This window comes from Hyla sarda, unplaced genomic scaffold, assembly GCF_029499605.1.
Source record: "Hyla sarda isolate aHylSar1 unplaced genomic scaffold, aHylSar1.hap1 scaffold_1326, whole genome shotgun sequence".
In the NCBI taxonomy this organism is placed as follows: Eukaryota; Metazoa; Chordata; class Amphibia; order Anura; family Hylidae; genus Hyla; species Hyla sarda.
In genome coordinates, this window is record NW_026607951.1 from 27,501 (window position 1) to 47,743 (window position 20,243).

Here is a 20,243-nt window from a genome sequence, read left to right on the forward strand (position 1 = left end):
GACGGGGAGTATATAGACAGTATATAGACTGCTGGACGGACGGTATATAGACAGTATATAGACTGCTGGACGGGGAGTATATAGACAGTATATAGACTGCTGGACGGACGGTATATAGACAGTATATAGACTGCTGGACGGGGAGTATATAGACAGTATATAGACTGCTGGACGGACGGTATATAGACAGTATATAGACTGCTGGACGGGGAGTATATAGACAGTATATAGACTGCTGGACGGGGAGTATATAGACAGTATATAGACTGCTGGACGGGGAGTATATAGACAGTATATAGACTGCTGGACGGACGGTATATAGACAGTATATAGACTGCTGGACGGGGAGTATATAGACAGTATATAGACTGCTGGACGGACGGTATATAGACAGTATATAGACTGCTGGACGGGGAGTATATAGACAGTATATAGACTGCTGGACGGACGGTATATAGACAGTTGTATGGAGAGTACAGTCATGGCCGTAAATGTTCTATATAATGAAGTATTCCTCACAGGAAAGGATTGCAGTAACACAGGTTTATTCCCTCTGTGTATATATATATATATAGATCTCCTCTCCTCTGTATATATATATATATATATATATATATATATATATATATATATATATAGATCTCCTCTCCTCTGTATATATATATATATAGATCTCCTCTGTATATATATATATATATATATATATATATATATATATATAGATCTCCTCTCCTCTGTATATATATATATATATATAGATCTCCTCTCCTCTGTGTATATATATATATATATAAATCTCCTCTCCTCTGTATATATATATATATATATAGATCTCCTCTCCTCTGTATATATATATATATATATAGATCTCCTCTCCTCTGTATATATATATAGATCTCCTCTCCTCTGTATATATATATATAGATCTCCTCTCCTCTGTATATATATATATATAGATCTCCTCTCCTCTGTATATATATATATATATATAGATCTCCTCTCCTCTGTATATATATATATATAGATCTCCTCTCCTCTGTATATATATATAGATCTCCTCTCCTCTGTATATATATATATAGATCTCCTCTCCTCTGTATATATATATAGATCTCCTCTCCTCTGTATATATATATATATATATATATATATATAGATCTCCTCTCCTCTGTGTATATATATATATATATATATATATAGATCTCCTCTCCTCTGTGTATATATATATATATATAGATCTCCTCTCCTCTGTATATATATATATATATATATATATATATATATAGATCTCCTCTCCTCTGTATATATATTTATATATATATATATATATATATATATATATATATAGATCTCCTCTCCTCTGTATATATATATATAGATCTCCTCTCCTCTGTATATAGATCTCCTCTCCTCTGTATATATATATAGATCTCCTCTCCTCTGTATATATATATATATAGATCTCCTCTCCTCTGTATATATATATATATATATATATATATATATATAGATCTCCTCTCCTCTGTATATATATATATATATATATATATATATATATAGATCTCCTCTCCTCTGTATATATATATATATATAGATCTCCTCCCCTCTGTATATATATATATATATATATATATATATAGATCTCCTCTCCTCTGTATATATATATATATTGCAGTAACACAGGTTTTGCTATACACATGTTTATTCCCTTTGTGTGTATTGGAACTAAACCAAAAAAGGAGGAAAAAAAGCAAATTGGACATAATGTCACCAAACTCCAAAAATGGTCTGGACACAATTATTGGCGCCTTAACTTAATATTTGGTTGCACCATTTGGAAATAATAAAGGGAAATCAGTGTCTTCCTATAACCATCAATAAGCTTCTTACACCTCTCAGCCGGAATGTTGGAGCACTCTTCCTATAACCATCAATAATCTTCTTACACCTCTCAGCCGGAATGTTGGACCACTCTTCCTATAAGCATCAATAAGCTTCTTACACCTCTCAGCCGGAATGTTGGACCACTCTTCCTATAAGCATCAATAAGCTTCTTACACCTCTCAGCCGGAATGTTGGACCACTCTTCCTATAAGCATCAATAAGCTTCTTACACCTCTCAGCCGGAATGTTGGACCACTCTTCCTATAAGCATCAATAAGCTTCTTACACCTCTCAGCCGGAATGTTGGACCACTCATCGATCAATGGGATTTAGATCTGGACTCATTGCTGACACTTCAGAACTCTCCAGCTTTACCAAAAACCTCTATCTTGGTCTCATCTGTCCACAAGACGTTTTCCCAGAAGGATTTTGGTTACTCAAGTTAATTTTGGTAAAATGTAGTCTTTCTTTTTTATGTCTCTGTGTCAGCAGTTGGGTCCTCCTGGGTCTCCTCCATAGTGGGGTCCTCCTGGGTCTCCTCTATAGTGGGGTCCTCCTGGGTCTCCTCCATAGTGGGGTCCTCCTGGGTCTCCTCCATAGTGGGGTCCTCCTGGGTCTCCTCCATAGTGGGGTCCTCCTGGGTCTCCTCCATAGTGGGGTCCTCCTGGGTCTCCTCCATAGTGGGGTCCTCCTGGGTCTCCTCCATAGTGGGGTCCTCCTGGGTCTCCTCCATAGCGGGGTCCTCCTGGGTCTCCTCCATAGCGGGGTCCTCCTGGGTCTCCTCCATAGTGGGGTCCTCCAGGGTCTCCTCCATAGTGGGGTCCTCCTGGGTCTCCTCCATAACGGGGTCCTCCTGGGTCTCCTCCATAGTGGGGTCCTCCTGGGTCTCCTCCATAGCGTTTCATTTCATTTAAATGTGGACGGATAGTTCGTGCTGACACTGATGCTCCCTGAGCCTGCAGGACAGCTTGAATATCTTTGGAACTTGTTTGGGGCTGCTTATCCACCATCCGGACTATCCTGCGGTGACACCTTTCATCAATGCAAAAATCAAGTGAACTTCTCTCCTTTTTATCTGCTTTCAGGTGTGATTTTTATATTGCTCACACCTGTTACTTGCCCCAGGTGAGTATAAAGGAACATCACATTCTTGAAACAATCTCATTTTTCCACAATTTTGAAAGGGGCCAATAATTATGTCCAATTTGCTTTTTTGCCTCCTTTCCTGTGAGAAATACTTCATTTTCTTGAAACATTTCAGGGGGCCAACATTTATGGCCATGACTGTGTGTGTGTGAGTGTATATATATATATATATATATATATATATATATATATATATATATATATATAATCTATATATATACTGACTGGTGAGTGTACATAGTACTGTTTGTCTTCCCTTTTAGGGGCGGGGCACACATATACATGTTCATTTTGGAGAAGGCACATTTCCTATTATAGGCTATGGACAAGGGACATGTCTGTTAAAGGGGTACTCCGGTGGAAAACAAGTTATTTTAAATCAACTGGTGACAGTTGTAATTTGATTCTATTTAATAATCTTAATCCTTCCAGTACTTATCAGCTGCTGTATGCTCCACAGGAAGTTGTGTAGTTCTTTCCAGTCTGACCACAGTGCTCTGTGCTCTCTGCTGACACCTCTGTCCATGTCAGGAACTGTCCAGAGTAGGAACAAATCCCCATAGCAAAACTCTCCTGCTCTGGACAGTTCCTACATGGAAAGAGGTGTCAGCAGAGAGCACTGGTCAGACTGGAAAGAACTACACAACTTCCTGTGGAGCATACAGCAGCTGATAATCCTTCCAGTAATTAATGTTACGCCGAGCGCTCCGGGTCCCTGCTCCTCCCCGGAGCGCTCACGGCGTCTCTCTCTCTGCAGCGCCCCGGTCAGACCCGCTGACCGGGAGCGCTGCACTGACATTGCCGGCGGGGATGCGATTCGCATAGCGGGACGCGCCCGCTCGCGAATTGCGTCCCAAGTCACTTACCTGTCCCGGCCCCCGGTTGTCATGTCCTGGCGCGCGCGGCTCCGCTCCTTAGGGCGCGCACGCGCCAGCTCTCTAAGATTTAAAGGGCCAGTGCACCAATGATTGGTGCCTGGCCCAATTAGCTTAATTGGCTCCCACCTGCTCCCTGGCTATATTACCTCACTTCCCCTGCACTTCCTTGCCGGATCTTGTTGCCTTGTGCCAGTGAAAGCGTTTAGTGTTGTCCAAAGCCTGTGTTTCCAGATCTCCTGCTATCCTCATTGACTACGACCCTTGCCGCCTGCCCCCGACCTTCTGCTACGTCTGACCTTGCCTCTGCCTAGTCCTTCTGCCCCACGCCTTCTCAGCAGTCAGCGAGGTTGAGCCGTTGCCGGTGGATACGACCTGGTTGCTACCGCCGCAGCAAGACCATCCCGCTTTGCGGCGGGCTCCGGTGAATACCAGTAGCAACCCTAGAACCGGTCCACCGACACGGTCCACGCCAATCCCTCGCTGACACAGAGGATCCACATCCAGCTAGCCGAATCGTGACAGTAGATCCGGCCATGGATGCCGCTGCCAAGTCTCACTGACCTCACCACGGTGGTCGCTCAGCAATCGCAGCAAATTGCCCAACAAGGACAGCAGCTGTCGCAGTTGACCGCCACGTTACAGCAACTTCTGCCACTGCTACAGCAGCAACCATTTCCTCCGCCAGCTCCTGCACCTCCTCCGCAGCGAGTGGCCGCTCCTAGCCTCCGCTTGTCCCTGCCGAACAAATTTGATGGGGACTCTAGACTCTGCCGTGGCTTTCTGTCGCAATGTTCCTTACATATGGAGATGTTGTCGGACCAATTTCCTACAGAACGGTCTAAGGTGGCGTTCGTATTGAGTCTTCTTTCAGGAAAGGCCTTGTCTTGGGCCACACCTCTCTGGGACCGCAATGATCCTGCCACAGCCACTGTCCAGTCCTTCTTCACTGAAGTCCGTAGTGTCTTCGAGGAACCAGCCCGAGCTTCTTCTGCCGAGACTGCCCTGCTGAACCTGGTCCAGGGTAATTCTTCAGTAGGCGAGTACGCCATTCGATTTCGTACTCTCGCTTCCGAATTATCTTGGAATAACGAGGCTCTCTGCGCGACCTTTAAAAAAGGCCTATCCAGTAACATCAAGGATGTGCTGGCCGCACAAGAGATTCCTGCCAACCTGCAAGAACTTATCCATTTGGCCACCCGCATTGACATGCATTTTTTTCTGAGAGACACCAGGAGCTCCGCCAGGAAAAAGACCGTGATCTCTGGGCACCTCTCTCACAGTATCCTCTGCAATCTACCCCTGTGCCTCCCGCCGAGGATGCTATGCAAGTGGATCAGTCTCGCCTGACCCAGGAAGAGAGGACTCGCCGTAGGGATAACAATTTATGTCTGTACTGCGCCAGTACCGAACATTTCTTGGTGGATTGCCCTATTCGTCCTCCACGTCTGGGAAACGCACGCACCCAGCTCACGTGGGAGTGGCGTCTCTTGGTACGAAGTCTGCTTCTCCACGTCTCACTGTGCCCGTGCGGATTTCTCCTTCTGCCAACTCCTCCTTCTCAGCTGTGGCCTGCTTGGACTCTGGTGCCTCTGGAAATTTTATTCTGGACTCTTTGGTGAATAAGTTCTGCATCCCGGTGACCCGTCTCGTCAAGCCGCTCTACATTTCTTCCGTCAACGGAGTGAAGTTGGACTGTACTGTGCGTTACCGCACAGAACCTCTCTTAATGTGCATTGGACCCCATCACGAAAAGATCGAATTGTTCGTCCTTCCCAACTGTACCTCTGAAGTCCTCCTCGGTCTGCCATGGCTCCAGCATCATTCTCCCACCCTTGACTGGACCACCGGGGAGATCAAGAATTGGGGCCCTGCTTGCCGTAAGAGATGCCTCACCTCTGCTCCCAGTCCCGTCTGTCGGGCCTCAGTGTCTCCTCCTGTGCCTAGTCTCCCCAAGGCCTATAAGGACTGTGCTGTGCCTCCTCATAGCCCCCGTCTTGGTGACACCCTGCCCCGTGCCAAGCTTCACCCTCTGCCCTCCCTCCCCATTTCCACTCCTGCTGAACTGCCTGCCTTTGAGGAAACCTTACAATCGCTCCCAGTGTCCTCGTCCCATGTGAAGCAATTGCCGGACAAAAAAAGGGGGAGACCTAAGGGGGGGGTACTGTTACGCCAAGCGCTCCGGGTCCCTGCTCCTCCCCGGAGCGCTCGCGGCGTTCCTCTCTCTGCAGCGCCCCGGTCAGACCCGCTGACCGGGAGCGCTGCACTGACATTGCCGGCGGGGATGCGATTCGCATAGCGGGACGCGCCCGCTCGCGAATCGCATCCCAAGTCACTTAACTGTCCCGGCCTCCGGCTGTCATGTCCTGGCGCCCGCGGCCCGCTCCTTAGGGCGCGCGTGCGCCAGCTCTCTAAGATTTAAAGGGCCAGTGCACCAATGATTGGTGCCTGGCCCAATTAGCCTAATTAGCTTCCACCTGCTCCCTGGCTATATTACCTCACTTCCCCTGCACTCCCTTGCCGGATCTTGTTGCCTTGTGCCAGTGAAAGCGTTTAGTGTTGTCCAAAGCCTGTGTTTCCAGATCTTCTGCTATCCATATTGACTACGAACCTTGCCGCCTGCCCCGACCTTCTGCTACGTCTGACCTTGCCTCTGCCTAGTCCTTCTGTCCCACACCTTCTCAGCAGTCAGCGAGGTTGAGCCGTTGCCGGTGGATACGACCTGGTTGCTACCGCCGCAGCAAGACCATCCCGCTTTGCGGTGGGCTCCGGTGAATACCAGTAGCATCTTAGAACCGGTCCACCGACACGGTCCACGCCAATCCCTCGCTGACACAGAGGATCCACATCCAGCTAGCCGAATCGTGACAATTAAGATTATTAAATAGAAGCAAATTACAAGTCTATATAACTTTCTATCACCAGTTGTGCTAAAAAAAAAGTTAAAGTTTAAAAAATGAATAAAAAAATTTAAATAAAATTTCCGCTGCAGGCTCCGCCCTGAAACAGTTAAAAAAAAAAAAAAAAAAAGAGCAGGAACAGAACCTTCAGAAAAGATCATTTTGGGAGACGTCCGCCATGTTACTCTGCTTACGGTAACAGATGCGTTGGACGGGCCTTTACTTTGTAAAACATTAAAATTATCTATAAACACAATAAGAACGAAGCTATAGATGGCGGTGTGAACGGGGCCCAAGCTCTGGGGTTATTCCTGATTGGGCTCTCAGTTCCTGCAGCTGATACCCTCCCTCAGCAAGATGCTGCCACCTCCTGCACCTGATACCCCTCCTCCTTCAGCAAGATGCTACCACCACCTGCACCCGATACCCCTCCTCCCCCAACATAATGCTGCCACCACCTGCACCCGATACCCCTCCTCCCCCAGAATAATTAGGAATAAATGTGGGCGTCATGTGGAATGTCTTGAGGGGCCACTTCCCCTGCTTTCCAGGCCTGATTGGTGGAATGATGCAGAGATGGTTTTCATTCTAGAAGTTCCCCCATCTGAGGAACACAATTAGGAAACCCCTGGTTGACGGAGGCCGTGGTGTTCCTTGGGGTGACGACTGAGGCGGTGGTGTTCCTCGGGGGGGGGGGGGGGACGGAGGCCGTGGTGTTCCTCGGGGTGACGAACGGAGGCCGTGGTGTTCCTCGGGGTGACGACTGAGGCCGTGGTGTTCCTCGGGTGACAACTGAGGCCGTGGTGTTCCTAGGTGTGACGACTGAGGCCGTGGTGTTCCTGGGAGTGACGACTGAGGCCGTGGTGTTCCTCGGGGGGACTGAGGAGGCCGTGGTGTTCCTCGGGGGGACTGAGGAGGCCGTGGTGTTCCTCGCGGTGACTGAAGAGGCCGTGGTGTTCCTCGCGGTGACTGAGGAGGCCGTGTTCCTCGCGGTGACTGAGGAGGCCGTGGTGTTCCTCGCGGTGACTGAGGAGGCCGTGGTGTTCCTCGGGGTGACCGAGGAGGCCGTGGTGTTCCTTGCGGTGACTGAGGAGGCCGTGGTGTTCCTCGCGGTGACTGAGGAGGCCGTGGTGTTCCTTACGGTGACTGAGGAGGCCGTGGTGTTCCTCGCGGTGACTGAGGAGGCCGTGGTGTTCCTCGGGGTGACAACTGAGGCCATTGTGTTCCTCACGGTGACTGAGGAGGCCGTGGTGTTCCTCGGGGTGACCGAGGAGGCCGTGGTGTTCCTTACGGTGACTGAGGAGGCCGTGGTGTTCCTCGCGGTGACTGAGGAGGCCATGGTGTTCCTCGGGGTGACTACTAAGGCCGTGGTGTCTCACCTGTCCAGTCTCAGTATTATGAAAGGGAACAGGAGGCCCTGACCTCTACCCTGGGCCTCACAGAAAAGGCGGCAATATGAAATTTTACGTTTATTTTTTATAAATTTGCTCAAATATTTACGATCCTGATTACAACAAAAGGATAAAAAAGTAAATGGTTAAAATGTCAGGACTGTCCTCTCCCCCTATAGTGTGGACCCCACTGACCAAAAGAAGACGGCCTGCTACGACATCGATGTAGAGGTGGAAGATCCCCTGAAGGGGCAGATGAGCAGCTTCCTCCTCTCCACGGCCAATCAGCAAGAGATCGCAGCACTGGATAATAAGGTAATCCTAATGGGGGCATGTTATACTAATGGTGGGGGGCAGGGGGCACGTAGTGACTATTATACTAATGGGGGGGCAGGATGTGCATGGTGACTGTAATCCTAATGGTGGGGGGCAGGGGGAGCGTGGTGACTATTATACTAATGGGGGGGCAGGATGGGCATGGGGACTGTAATCCTAATGGTGGGGGGCAGGATGGGCACATGGTGACTGTAATCCTAATTGTGGGGGGCACGGGGCACATGGTGACTGTAATCCTAATGGTGGGGGGCAGGATGGGCATGTGATTGTAATCCTAATGGTGGGGGGGGCACGGGGCACATGGTGACTGTAATCCTAATGGTGGGGGGCACGGGGCACATGGTGACTGCTGACCAGCTGGGTACCAGTTGACCGATTCAGGGTCTCAAAATTCCCCAAAACCATTGTATCAGCTGAATGAGGAGAACGTTCAAGAGTCAGAGGGAACTGCTAATGTTTATCTTCAATGGGAGAAGAGAGGATACTTCTGGGTATTAGGGTTCCCATAAAAAAGTTCCAATTACATTCGAACATGACCTCAGGATAGACAACCACTGTCTAAAAAGCCTGAGATAGAGAACAGTGCCCCTCATAGCACTGGTTTTATGCAGAAGTGCTGATACGGTCAGATATGTGGTGGATACGATCACCAGTCATAGACATTGGATTATTGAGTAGCCATCAGATCCATTGCTGATCACCTGACATGGGTTTTTAATTTGTGTTCCATTTGGTTGTGAAGGAGCGTTCTTAATGGGATTGTTGACCTTGATAGTCTTTGTATTTGGCCATACATAATGGTAATACTATTGGCCAGTCTAATGGGCGGCCTCCATATATGAAGACAGAATATTCCCTCTCGTTGTGATAGAGTGATTTTATCAATCCCTGCAAACCGTATGGCAGAAAGATTTCCCCTATCACAACGAGGGGGTAACGTGGATAGATTACTATTACAAAATGAATGCAAATGGATCTATAGATTAAACCGTATGGTGAAACTGAGTTTAAATGAACAGTTAAACTTTGGGTGCTTCCCATAGGCGCATATTAGACAGTAGTGGGGAGTTGACATATGGGTGACGACTGTAGGTAGTAAGGGAGGGTCGTAGTCGACCTAGCCAGGAGTCAGGAGTCACCCTAGATAGGGTCTATAGGGACTAGCAGGAGGTTCCAGAGTGGGACCGTTCTTCTAAGAACGCCCACCCCGCCTAGGTTTAGGCTCATCATACTAGGGTCTAATAGGGACAGACTAGACCCCCGATAGAGCCACTGTTTATTTCCCTCCCATATCCCATAGTGAATCATTCCCTGTCTCTCCCCTCTCTATACACCTATACTAATTGCGCCTATAGACACCCCCTTTAGTCTCAATGCTTTAATACCAACATACTCAATGCTGGGTCCTTGTCCATTTTTGGTGTTGCCCGGAATCAGTACTCCTGCGAATGTGGATAAACCATCCCCCCCATAAATTCAATTCTCCAAGCGATCCCCTTGATCTTGTCACATTATTATTATTTTTAAATAAATAAAAAAAATGCATCTCCTTTAATTTATGGTATTCGTCTGATTACCTGTCTTAAACCCTTCTATTCTATACACTACGGTATTGGGGCGGAGTTACCAACTTCGCGCACAGCCGGGCCGTATACGGCAATACGCCCGCTCTGTGACGCTCGCAAACAGAGCGGGCGTATTGCCGGGGACTGTGCGCTATGTAACGTCCGCCGGAAACCGGTAGTGACGACAGACGCCGGCACCTCGCTACACCAAGCGAGTAGAGCTGGACTGAGTTCCGACTCCCTGCGCAACTGCAGGTAATGCCGTGCCCGTACTTTGAAACAGCTAACCGTGAGTACTACTGTAGGGACTGAATTGTTCCCTGTTCTTTCTTTCAGGACGGGCATTGATTGCAATTTCTTCTGCCTGTTTCTTCTTAGGTGGTAGAAGCAGCTATGGACTATTGGCCCCCAAAAACAATTCTTTTTAGGACACAGGAGTGGAGCACTTTCTTTTCCTTACAGGATCAATTGAGCCCGCTGTACTAGTCCAATGATGCTATATATTTTGCTATGAGGGGAAGTTATGCTGCATACACCACAAGCTTGATTATATGTTTTGGTCAACTATATTTAACCTTTCCCTGATGAAACCACCGCTTACCAGGTGGTAGAAACGCGTCGGCGGTTTTGTATATTAATCCTTTTGTGCATTTGGGGCTGGCAGGGCCCAGCAGAGCCTCAACATGCTTGTTTACTAATGGTGACGACCAATTTATTGTCCAATTTTTTAATTGGTGTTGGAATACACAGGCACTTTCTTACCATTGGTGGATTTTAAATAAGAAATATAGTAAAAGTTATGTATTAAGCACACCTGTTTGGAACACTTATTAGTTGTTTCTAATTATTATTGGACATCCTAGAGCCTCAGATCCATCCACGTAGACATCCTAGAGCCTCAGATCCATCCACGTGGACATCCTAGAGCCTTAAGATCCATCCACGTAGACATCCTAGAGCCTCAGATCCATCCACGTAGACATCCTAGAGCCTCAGATCCATCCACGTAGACATCCTAGAGCCTCAGATCCATCCACGTAGACATCCTAGAGCCTCAGATCCATCCATGTAGACATCCTAGAGCCTCAGATCCATCCATGTAGACATGCTAGAGCCTCAGATCCATCCATGTAGACATCCTAGAGCCTCAGATCCATCCATGTAGACATCCTAGAGCCTCAGATCCATCCATGTAGACATGCTAGAGCCTCAGATCCATCCACGTGGACATCCTAGAGCCTCAGATCCATCCATGTAGACATGCTAGAGCCTCAGATCCATCCATGTAGACATCCTAGAGCCTCAGATCCATCCATGTAGACATGCTAGAGCCTCAGATCCATCCACGTGGACATCCTAGAGCCTCAGATCCATCCATGTAGACATGCTAGAGCCTCAGATCCATCCATGTAGACATGCTAGAGCCTCAGATCCATCCACGTGGACATCCTAGAGCCTCAGATCCATCCATGTAGACATCCTAGAGCCTCAGATCCATCCATGTAGACATGCTAGAGCCTCAGATCCATCCATGTAGACATGCTAGAGCCTCAGATCCATCCACGTAGACATCCTAGAGCCTCAGATCCATCCATGTAGACATGCTAGAGCCTCAGATCCATCCACGTGGACATCCTAGAGCCTCAGATCCATCCACGTGGACATCCTAGAGCCTCAGATCCATCCACATAGACAGTCTCTATCCTTCCATTTAAAAAAAAATGGCAGAAGAAACTTCTGGTTGAGCATATTCCACATAAACCTGGAATCGGGGAAACGTCCTCTACACCAGTGTTCTCCGACCCTCAGGGAGAGAAGTCACAGCTGTCGGTTTCACTCCTCTTCATCTCCATGTAGAAGACCTTTATGATACCTGTTGGCCAAGTAATGATTCATGTGAATGGTTGCCATGAGGTTCCGCAGCTCGTCCCTTTAGGGCGTCACCATAGGTGTCCTCCACATGGCAGAACCTCACATGACTTGTCGGCTGCATATACTGAGTTCTTATTTCTCTTCTAGATCCATGAGACAATTGAATCAATAAACCAGTTGAAGATACAACGAGACTTCATGCTGAGCTTCTGTAGAGACCCGAAGGGTTATATCCAGGACTGGCTCCTGTCCCAGAGTAGAGATCTCAAGGTAATGTCACTTGTTCTTCTTCTCAAAGATGGACAAATCTATAGTATAAAAAAGGCAAAAACTTGTGATAGTATACACCAACTTTGTATCATAAGAAGAGCGGTCACTGACCACGCAAAATGTTATAATCGTAATGTATGACATGGAGGAGATTACAGGTCTGTAGTATATGACATGAGGAGATTACAGGTCTGTAGTATATGACATGGAGATTACAGGTCTGTAGTATATGACATGAGGAGATTACAGGTCTGTAGTATATGACATGGAGATTACAGGTCTGTAGTATATGACATGGAGGAGATGACAGGTCTGTAGTATATGACATGAGGAGATTACAGGTCTGTAGTATATGACATGAGGAGATTACAGGTCTGTAGTATATGACATGGAGGAGATTACAGGTCTGTAGTATATGACATGGGGAGATTACAGGTCTGTAGTATATGACATGGGGAGATTACAGGTCTGTAGTATATGACATGGGGAGATTACAGGTCTGTAGTATATGACATGGGGAGATTACAGGTCTGTAGTATATGACATGGGGAGATTACAGGTCTGTAGTATATGACATGGAGATTACAGGTCTGTAGTATATGACATGAGGAGATTACAGGTCTGTAGTATATGAGGAGATTACAGGTCTGTAGTATATGACATGGAGGAGATTACAGGTCTGTAGTATATGACATGGAGGAGATGACAGGTCTGTAGTATATGACATGGGGAGATTACAGGTCTGTAGTATATGACATGAGGAGATTACAGGTCTGTAGTATATGACATGGGGAGATTACAGGTCTGTAGTATATGACATGAGGAGATTACAGGTCTGTAGTATATGACATGGGGAGATTACAGGTCTGTAGTATATGACATGAGGAGATTACAGGTCTGTAGTATATGACATGGGGAGATTACAGGTCTGTAGTATATGACATGGAGATTACAGGTCTGTAGTATATGACATGGAGGAGATGACAGGTCTGTAGTATATGACATGAGGAGATTACAGGTCTGTAGTATATGACATGAGGAGATTACAGGTCTGTAGTATATGACATGGAGGAGATTACAGGTCTGTAGTATATGACATGGGGAGATTACAGGTCTGTAGTATATGACATGGGGAGATTACAGGTCTGTAGTATATGACATGAGGAGATTACAGGTCTGTAGTATATGACATGGGGGAGATTACAGGTCTGTAGTATATGACATGGGGAGATTACAGGTCTGTAGTATATGACATGGGGAGATTACAGGTCTGTAGTATATGACATGGAGATTACAGGTCTGTAGTATATGACATGAGGAGATTACAGGTCTGTAGTATATGACATGGAGGAGATTACAGGTCTGTAGTATATGACATGAGGAGATTACAGGTCTGTAGTATATGACATGGGGAGATTACAGGTCTGTAGTATATGACATGGGGAGATTACAGGTCTGTAGTATATGACATGGGGAGATTACAGGTCTGTAGTATATGACATGGAGATTACAGGTCTGTAGTATATGACATGAGGAGATTACAGGTCTGTAGTATATGACATGGAGATTACAGGTCTGTAGTATATGACATGGAGGAGATGACAGGTCTGTAGTATATGACATGGAGATTACAGGTCTGTAGTATATGACATGGAGGAGATGACAGGTCTGTAGTATATGACATGGAGGAGATTACAGGTCTGTAGTATATGACATGGGGAGATTACAGGTCTGTAGTATATGACATGGGGAGATTACAGGTCTGTAGTATATGACATGAGGAGATTACAGGTCTGTAGTATATGACATGGGGGAGATTACAGGTCTGTAGTATATGACATGGGGAGATTACAGGTCTGTAGTATATGACATGGGGAGATTACAGGTCTGTAGTATATGACATGGGGAGATTACAGGTCTGTAGTATATGACATGAGGAGATTACAGGTCTGTAGTATATGACATGGGGAGATTACAGGTCTGTAGTATATGACATGAGGAGATTACAGGTCTGTAGTATATGACATGGGGGAGATTACAGGTCTGTAGTATATGACATGGGGAGATTACAGGTCTGTAGTATATGACATGGGGAGATTACAGGTCTGTAGTATATGACATGGAGATTACAGGTCTGTAGTATATGACATGAGGAGATTACAGGTCTGTAGTATATGAGGAGATTACAGGTCTGTAGTATATGACATGGAGGAGATTACAGGTCTGTAGTATATGACATGGAGGAGATGACAGGTCTGTAGTATATGACATGGGGAGATTACAGGTCTGTAGTATATGACATGAGGAGATTACAGGTCTGTAGTATATGACATGGGGAGATTACAGGTCTGTAGTATATGACATGAGGAGATTACAGGTCTGTAGTATATGACATGGGGAGATTACAGGTCTGTAGTATATGACATGAGGAGATTACAGGTCTGTAGTATATGACATGGGGAGATTACAGGTCTGTAGTATATGACATGGAGATTACAGGTCTGTAGTATATGACATGGAGGAGATGACAGGTCTGTAGTATATGACATGAGGAGATTACAGGTCTGTAGTATATGACATGAGGAGATTACAGGTCTGTAGTATATGACATGGAGGAGATTACAGGTCTGTAGTATATGACATGGGGAGATTACAGGTCTGTAGTATATGACATGGGGAGATTACAGGTCTGTAGTATATGACATGAGGAGATTACAGGTCTGTAGTATATGACATGGGGGAGATTACAGGTCTGTAGTATATGACATGGGGAGATTACAGGTCTGTAGTATATGACATGGGGAGATTACAGGTCTGTAGTATATGACATGGAGATTACAGGTCTGTAGTATATGACATGAGGAGATTACAGGTCTGTAGTATATGACATGGAGGAGATTACAGGTCTGTAGTATATGACATGAGGAGATTACAGGTCTGTAGTATATGACATGGGGAGATTACAGGTCTGTAGTATATGACATGGGGAGATTACAGGTCTGTAGTATATGACATGGAGATTACAGGTCTGTAGTATATGACATGGGGAGATTACAGGTCTGTAGTATATGACATGGAGATTACAGGTCTGTAGTATATGACATGAGGAGATTACAGGTCTGTAGTATATGACATGGAGGAGATTACAGGTCTGTAGTATATGACATGAGGAGATTACAGGTCTGTAGTATATGACATGGGGAGATTACAGGTCTGTAGTATATGACATGGGGAGATTACAGGTCTGTAGTATATGACATGGAGATTACAGGTCTGTAGTATATGACATGGGGAGATTACAGGTCTGTAGTATATGACATGAGGAGATTACAGGTCTGTAGTATATGACATGGGGAGATTACAGGTCTGTAGTATATGACATGAGGAGATTACAGGTCTGTAGTATATGACATGGGGGAGATTACAGGTCTGTAGTATATGACATGGGGAGATTACAGGTCTGTAGTATATGACATGGGGAGATTACAGGTCTGTAGTATATGACATGGAGATTACAGGTCTGTAGTATATGACATGAGGAGATTACAGGTCTGTAGTATATGACATGGAGGAGATTACAGGTCTGTAGTATATGACATGGGGAGATTACAGGTCTGTAGTATATGACATGAGGAGATTACAGGTCTGTAGTATATGACATGGGGAGATTACAGGTCTGTAGTATATGACATGGGGAGATAACAGGTCTGTAGTATATGACATGGAGATTACAGGTCTGTAGTATATGACATGGGGAGATTACAGGTCTGTAGTATATGACATGAGGAGATTACAGGTCTGTAGTATATGACATGGGGAGATTACAGGTCTGTAGTATATGACATGGAGATTACAGGTCTGTAGTATATGACATGAGGAGATTACAGGTCTGTAGTATATGACATGGAGGAGATGACAGGTCTGTAGTATATGACATGAGGAGATTACAGGTCTGTAGTATATGACATGAGGAGATTACAGGTCTGTAGTATATGACATGGAGGAGATTACAGGTCTGTAGTATATGACATGGGGAGATTACAGGTCTGTAGTATATGACATGGGGAGATTACAGGTCTGTAGTATATGACATGAGGAGATTACAGGTCTGTAGTATATGACATGGGGGAGATTACAGGTCTGTAGTATATGACATGGGGAGATTACAGGTCTGTAGTATATGACATGGGGAGATTACAGGTCTGTAGTATATGACATGGAGATTACAGGTCTGTAGTATATGACATGAGGATATTACAGGTCTGTAGTATATGACATGGAGGAGATTACAGGTCTGTAGTATATGACATGGGGAGATTACAGGTCTGTAGTATATGACATGAGGAGATTACAGGTCTGTAGTATATGACATGGAGGAGATTACAGGTCTGTAGTATATGATATGAGGAGATTACAGGTCTGTAGTATATGACATGGAGGAGATTACAGGTCTGTAGTATATGACATGGGGAGATTACAGGTCTGTAGTATATGACATGAGGAGATTACAGGTCTGTAGTATATGACATGAGGAGATTACAGGTCTGTAGTATATGAGGAGATTACAGGTCTGTAGTATATGACATGAGGAGATTACAGGTCTGTAGTATATGAGGAGATTACAGGTCTGTAGTATATGACATGGAGATTACAGGTCTGTAGTATATGACATGGAGGAGATTACAGGTCTGTAGTATATCACATGAGGAGATTACAGGTCTGTAGTATATGACATGAGGAGATTACAGGTCTGTAGTATATGACATGGGGGAGATTACAGGTCTGTAGTATATGACATGAAGAGATTACAGGTCTGTAGTATATCACATGAGGAGATTACAGGTCTGTAGTATATGACATGGGGAGATTACAGGTCTGTAGTATATGACATGAGGAGATTACAGGTCTGTAGTATATGAGGAGATTACAGGTCTGTAGTATATGACATGGAGATTACAGGTCTGTAGTATATGACATGGAGGAGATTACAGGTCTGTAGTATATCACATGAGGAGATTACAGGTCTGTAGTATATGACATGAGGAGATTACAGGTCTGTAGTATATGACATGGGGGAGATTACAGGTCTGTAGTATATGACATGAAGAGATTACAGGTCTGTAGTATATCACATGAGGAGATTACAGGTCTGTAGTATATGACAAATTCAAGATTTTTAGTCTGGTGAGAGTTGGTGATCACGATCACAGATTAGTCTGATCTCTCTATTACACTATATACAGGTATATACATAGTCTGATCTCTCTATTACACTATATACGGGTCTCATTTATTGTTTTGGTTTTAGTTTTTTCCTTTTATTATGTTTTTTTCTCTCCTGTATCTGACGATGATTTTATTGATATTGCTGCAGATTTTCTGAACGTTTTATTTCAGTAGATCCTTTTTTATAGTTATTTTATCTGTAAAGCATTTTCCTCTTTTATTATCTGGATCTTTTACGTTTTGTAGATTATGACGGATGTTGTTGGGAATCCGGAGCAGGAGCGAAGAGCCGACTTCTACCAGGAGCCGTGGTCCCAAGAAGCCGTGAGCCGCTATTTTTACTGTAAGGTGAGATCCGCTTATGTGTATTTGTCTCTTGATTGGGGCCCGGGGCCCTTCTCTTCCCTCTATGACCTCTGACCCTGAGTGCAGTATATAATCCTGGGATGTCTCCTGGGTATTGGTATTAACATGATTGCTGACCCTGATAGATATACCCTGTGGAGGAGGCATCCCAGCACAAGCAGTGTAATATGGAACATAATGATGGAGGGGCAGAATTTGGCAGAGGGAGAACAAACCATTGCAGTCACGTGTGGAGCGGTCCGGCGGGGGAGGAGATGTCATGGCGGGGAATGTTTTCTTGGCGCACCCGATGGTCTTCTTATACCTGGGGAGGGGCGACTGGACAGTAGAAATCATCTGAGCATTGTGGAGACCAAGGTTATTCCTCTATGGCTGAAGGAGACGATCAGCAGGACCTTGTACCATAAACAAGTATAGTCACGGTCCCAAGGACTGTCAGTCGTCCTATCTTCCCCGTCCCTCACAGGCCCCTCATCTTAATCCTACAGACCTCTCTGGGATGAGGTAGAACGGGTTCATTCCTGCTGAGCGGTAAAGGACCGTGATCCCAGACGGGGCCCTGATGAAGGGGTAAAGGACCGTGATCCCAGACGGGGCCCTGATGAAGGGGTAAAGGACCGTGATCCCAGACGGGGCCCTGATGAAGGGGTAAAGGATCGTGATCCCAGACGGGGCCCTGATGAAGGGGTAAAGGACCGTGATCCCAGACGGGGCCCTGATGAAGGGGTAAAGGACCGTGATCCCAGACGGGGCCCTGATGAAGGGGTAAAGGATCGTTATCCCAGACGGGGCCCTGATGAAGGGGTAAAGGACCGTGATCCCAGACGGGGCCCTGATGAAGGGGTAAAGGACCGTGATCCCAGACGGGGCCCTGATGAAGGGGTAAAGGATCGTTATCCCAGACGGGGCCCTGATGAAGGGGTAAAGGACCGTGATCCCAGACGGGGCCCTGATGAAGGGGTAAAGGACCGTGATCCCAGACGGGGCCCTGATGAAGGGGTAAAGGACCGTGATCCCAGACGGGGCCCTGATGAAGGGGTAAAGGACCGTGATCCCAGACGGGGCCCTGATGAAGGGGTAAAGGATCGTGATCCCAGACGGGGCCCTGATGAAGGGGTAAAGGACCGTGATCCCAGACGGGGCCCTGATGAAGGGGTAAAGGACCGTGATCCCAGACGGGGCCCTGATGAAGGGGTAAAGGACCGTGATCCCAGACGGGGCCCTGATGAAGGGGTAAAGGACCGTGATCCCAGACGGGGCCCTGATGAAGGGGTAAAGGACCGTGATCCCACACGGGGCCCTGATGAAGGGGTAAAGGACTGTGATCCCACACGGGGCCCTGATGAAGGGGCCATTCCATGTAGGATCTGTCTATGCGGCCCGTGTTACCTATGGAAGAAACATAATATGGCCGCACACAGTCCTGAAATAAGGATTTGTCCTCCTCCAAATGTCAGCTGGAATTATTCATGAAGATTTCACAGCGAAACTTTATCCGAACCTCAAGAAAAGTGAAGACATTTTATGGAGACCTATAGGGTGATGTGTAGGGTCAGAGAGGTGAGGACATTATATGGAGATCTATAGGGTGATGTGTAGGGTCAGAGAGGTGAGGACATTATATGGAGACCTATAGGGTGATGTGTAGGGTCAGAGAGGTGAGGACATTATATGGAGATCTATAGGGTGATGTGTAGGGTCAGAGAGGTGAGGACATTATATGGAGATCTATAGGGTGATGTATAGGGTCAGAGAGGTGAGGACATTATATGGAGACCTATAGGGTGATGTGTAGGGTCAGAGAGGTGAGGACATTATATGGAGATCTATAGGGTGATGTATAGGGTCAGAGAGGTGAGGACATTATATGGAGACCTATAGGGTGATGTGTAGGGTCAGAGAGGTGAGGACATTATATGGAGATCTATAGGGTGATGTGTAGGGTCAGAGAGGTGAGGACATTATATGGAGACCTATAGGGTGATGTGTAGGGTCAGAGAGGTGAGGACATTATATGGAGATCTATAGGGTGATGTGTAGGGTCAGAGAGGTGAGGACATTATATGGAGACCTATAGGGTGATGTGTAGGGTCAGAGAGGTGAGGACATTATATGGAGACCTATAGGGTGATGTGTAGGGTCAGAGAGGTGAGGACATTATATGGAGATCTATAGGGTGATGTGTAGGGTCAGAGAGGTGAGTACATTATATGGAGATCTATAGGGTGATGTGTAGGGTCAGGGAGGTGAGGACATTATATGGAGATCTATAGGGTGATGTGTAGGGTCAGAGAGGTGAGGACATTATATGGAGATCTATAGGGTGATGTGTAGGGTCAGAGAGGTGAGGACATTATATGGAGACCTATAGGGTGATGTGTAGGGTCAGAGCGGTGAGGACATTATATGGAG

General features: G+C 46.1%; 1 protein-coding gene across 2 annotated transcripts in view; it reads left to right on the plus strand.

The window, feature by feature from the left end:
* LOC130305617 (SWI/SNF-related matrix-associated actin-dependent regulator of chromatin subfamily D member 3) overlaps positions 1-20,243 on the plus strand; it is a 58,735-nt gene that overhangs the window by 27,418 nt on the left and 11,074 nt on the right. For both annotated transcript variants that reach the window (XM_056552011.1, XM_056552012.1), the window contains exons 7-9: positions 8,376-8,511; positions 12,117-12,239; positions 17,712-17,813. In XM_056552011.1, the coding sequence (XP_056407986.1) occupies positions 8,376-8,511; positions 12,117-12,239; positions 17,712-17,813 (361 nt within the window). The remainder of the gene's footprint in view (positions 1-8,375; positions 8,512-12,116; positions 12,240-17,711; positions 17,814-20,243) is intronic.